The sequence below is a fragment of the Arachis duranensis genome, chromosome 1 (assembly GCF_000817695.3).
Source record: "Arachis duranensis cultivar V14167 chromosome 1, aradu.V14167.gnm2.J7QH, whole genome shotgun sequence".
NCBI classification, from domain to species: Eukaryota; Viridiplantae; Streptophyta; class Magnoliopsida; order Fabales; family Fabaceae; genus Arachis; species Arachis duranensis.
In genome coordinates, this window is record NC_029772.3 from 43,546,016 (window position 1) to 43,550,398 (window position 4,383).

The 4,383-nt window shown below is 26.8% G+C and overlaps 1 protein-coding gene across 1 annotated transcript; it reads right to left on the bottom strand.

The window, feature by feature from the left end:
* Positions 1–1,140: 1,140 nt before the first annotated feature.
* Positions 1,141–2,181, bottom strand: LOC107487489 (blue copper protein 1a-like). The gene is made up of 2 exons (XM_016108138.3): positions 1,950–2,181; positions 1,141–1,607 (listed from the first exon to the last, which is right to left on the bottom strand). Exons 1-2 carry the CDS (start codon positions 2,113–2,115, stop codon positions 1,261–1,263), a joined length of 513 nt encoding a protein of 170 aa, XP_015963624.1. The 5' UTR covers positions 2,116–2,181; the 3' UTR covers positions 1,141–1,260.
* Between the last annotated feature and the right edge of the window lie 2,202 nt (positions 2,182–4,383).

Here is a 4,383-nt window from a genome sequence, read left to right on the forward strand (position 1 = left end):
AAATTAGATCCTTATCTAGAGAAGAGAATTTGTGCGGATAATGAAAATGAACATATACAAATGATTTTTTTTCAAATTAATTTTCAATTCAAAATTTAAATTTTCAAACAATAAAATTTGTAGTTTAAGCAGATAATAATCATTTACATAATTTATCTAATTAATTAATTAAAACAAAAAAATAACAACCATGCAAATCTGTTCTGAACGCCGATTAGATCTCACGGCTCTGTTCTGGTCGTCGCTGCTGTGCTCTCACTACATGTGCTCCTTATGGCCGCGACTCAGTACTTTCCAACTATATGCTTTCTTCCGCCGCTTCCTCCTCCGTATCCATCACCACACATTGATGATTACCACGAACTCCACCGCATCCACGGGGACGACCACGCCATACCATCGTGCACCACCATAGCAATCGGCTCCTCATCCACCGCCGTAACCCTACCACCACCGCTGGCGTTGTTCCACCGCGACGATTCCTCTGAAGGTTAGAGCCATCAGGTACAATGACATCCTCTGCCTTGGTGAGTACATAAACTTTCTCCATCTCCAATTTAGATTAGGAATTGGAAGAAGAAACGAACGAAAAAAGGGAAGAAAAAAAGAGGAGGAACGGATGATAAAGGAGAAGAATCGATGAAGAAGAGGAGGAAGAGAAAAGAAAGAAAACAGAAGATGGAGAACACAGATGATGAAAAATTGGGAATGAATTCCCTTTTTAATTGATTTTGAATTCGAAATTTAAAATTTCAGGTGTGTACATGTAAATAAAGCTGTAAAGAAAGATAAGAAAAGTAGATACGATGTTCAGAAGAGTAGTAAAATGAGGATAATTTGATCATGGGTATTATTGTAATAATGATCATACATAAAAAATTTGAAAAAATCTAGAAGATGCCACATAACATATTCCACTACTGAATAAACCTTCTTTTAAAGGATTGTTATAGGATTATAGGATTTGACTTGGTTCACATTTTCTTTACTAGAATGCCATGTGACTTCATACGTATTATATAAGCGATTATTTCTGATTCTGTTTAATATAGCAACTAATAGTCCATGTTTGTATGTATTTCCATGACCTTACTTCCAGAATTTTTCTCTTTTTAAAAATAAGTGTAACCATTCTTATGTAGAAAACAAAGATACAGTAATGTTGAAATTCAATACATACTGTTACAATTTAATTACTCATCACGATCAATATAATGCACACAATAAAATAAAAAATAATGGAACAATGAAAATATCAATTTAGAACATAATTGCTATGAGGAGAGCAAAAATGATCACTATCCAAGAAGAATAAATAGGAGAGGTTCCTGTTGCATCGGAAATTGGGGTTGGGGTCGGGTTGGGAGAAGATGTTGGTGCCCCAAGTCCAATTTGAGGTTGAACAGTTATTGCAAGCTTCATTTTACCATTCTCACAATGGTTGCTAATACCACAAATGTACCATTTTCTTCCTGGGGATGAAAGAACAATCACATCATTTCCAGTGGTAAAGCCTTGGGTTGATGAATCTGGTGGCACAGCACATTGTTGGAAGCCAGTACTATTCACTCTCATCACATTGTGCTTTCCTTTCGTGTACTTGAATACTGTACATATTATGAATGATGTCTTTTAAAACTTAAGCTAAACATATATAGAAATATATAAATAATTTTACGACGATATTATATGTGCACAAAAAATTAGTTATTAAATTAATTAATGATATAAAATGTATATTAAAATATAAAATATATATTAAAAATAATTTAAACAATACATGTATATTTATGTACAAATATATAATTATTGATTTAATTAGCGACTAATTTTTGGTGTGGATATAGTATTTTAATTTGTTAATTTTATATCTAACAAATGAATATAATATAAATGCATGGGCTTTTATTAATTATAGGATAACATTAATATAGCTAGCTAATTAATACCAAGCTTATCTCCAACATGAAATTCCTTTCCCTGAGCCCAAGCTTGATAGTCAAAGCCAGTGGCCCAACCATTGTCATCACCGACAATGAAGTCAGTTGAAGAAATAATAGGAATAATGGAAACAGCTACGACGAGAAACATGGCAAGGAAGCGAGACAAGGCCATAATGGTAATTATAATAATAAGCAGTTGTATTTCAGTTTAGAGTTGAGACTAGTAGTAGAGTTGGTTGAAGAAAGATGAACGGTGGTGACATATTTATAGTGCAATTATAATATATTATAATGTGATGCTAAGCTAGTGGTTTTTATTATTATTAGTGCATGTGTGACAATTTCAAACATTTAGGTCCGGCTATAGGCTGATTCAATGTTTTTCAATAATGAAGGAAGTTCTCTTCAGCTGAATGCATCAAAACGTGACAATTTGCCATTTGGACATGAAAGCTGAAACACTCGATTTTGTCTTCTTCCAAGAGAAACTCGCTTCTTCTCTAGCACTTGCTACCTATTTTATACTAGTCCTCCACACCTCAACCTTAATCTTGTCTTATATATATATGCTTACAAGTTAAAAACTTAAGTGAAAACATAATTTTTTTTTTCAAGTCACTCATGGGTTCGATAGTGACCGATTCAAAAAATTTTTACAATGAAGGCAAAAATATAATTAAAAATATATATATATTGACTTTTCATAATATTTAATAAGTTAAAAATTAATCCATCATTAATTTGAGTTTTATTAGTTTATTAGCCAATGAATTATTACACAGAAGAGATAGAATTCAAACTCCCAACACTTACTTAAGCGAACGACTAAGCTGTTTATTCAATCAACCCAAATTGGTTTAGATATATTTAAAATTTTAAATTAAAACTATTAATACATGTCGATAAAAACTAAAAATATACACATAATCACTTATTATATTATGTAAAATAATAAAAAGATAATTTCACACACATATAGTATAATATTCAAAATAATAAAAATAACAATTTATAATGGCTTTCCTTTTATTTTTAACATGACAATATTATTTTTCTATATATGTTTTTAAATAATTATTTTATTTTTTATTATCTCATATTTAACTGTTAAGTCTACTTATTATAGTCTTTATGGTATAAATAAAATTTAAACCAAAGTAATTACTATAATCTCGACCAGTGACAGATCCAGAAAATTTTAATAGTAGGGGCAAAATATATATAATATAATAATAATTTTTATAATAAAGATATTATGTGTATATAAAAATTAACTATCAAAATATTCATTAATTATTGTATATTTGTATATAAATATATGTATTGTTTAATTTATTTTTAATATGTATTTTTTATTTCAATATGTATACAAGTGGTTATTTTCTATATACATGATTCGTCTTTAAAATATCTAATTTACAAATTAGAACACTAAAATAGTAATTTCAATAATATATAATTTAGAATTTTATTATATTTAGGTTTCATATTTTTAAAAAATTGAGTAATCTTTTTCTTAACAATATAATCGAAATATCTCTCTTTTTATATAGAATAATGCTACACATTTAAGTTTTTTTGTTAATCAAGTCTAACCAAATTAGTCTAAGATAACAAAAATCAGTTATGACTAACATTATATTCTAAGTCTTATTTTTTAACTTGGTTAGACTTAGTCCATAAAAATAACTTGGTTAGACTTAGAAATTTATTTCTCATACAATTAGAAACTAATTCTTATTGAGATTCATAGTTGAAAAGTTCTTTCAATTAGTACAGTTATTATGAAAAAAATTAAAACTAATATAAAAAAAAGATAAATAATACTCTTGAGTCGATTTTAAAAAAGAAAAAAAATACAAATTTCATTTAAAGTGAGAATTTATCATTCTAATGATATCTAATATGAAATTCTTAAATTGACTATGAAATACCATAAATTAAATAAAAAACTATTGTAAGATCAAATTCAATAATTTAGTGAGAAAAAATAAATATTATTATCATATACTATTCAAGAAAATTTTAAATTATAGTGGGAGCGCTTGCCCCCACAATCCCACATGTACATCTGTCTCTGATCACGATTATTTTAATAATAAATATTAATATAGTATCTTAATATGTAGATAATATATTTTTTATCTTAAATAAATTTTTAAAAAATTACTAATAATTTAAGCTGTATTTAATTAGAAAATTAAGTTTTAATTTAATTATTAATTAATTAACTAATATAATATAATTAACTATCACTAATTTTTGAGTGTATTTATTTATTTTTCATACTAAATCAAATTTAACAATATAATTATTATTATGTGTTAAGTTTAACAAAATATTTTTTAACATAAAATACAAAAGAACTATTTATATTTTATTTTGAGACAAATATAATATAATAAGTGGTATATATGTATATAAGTATTAATTTTAAAAA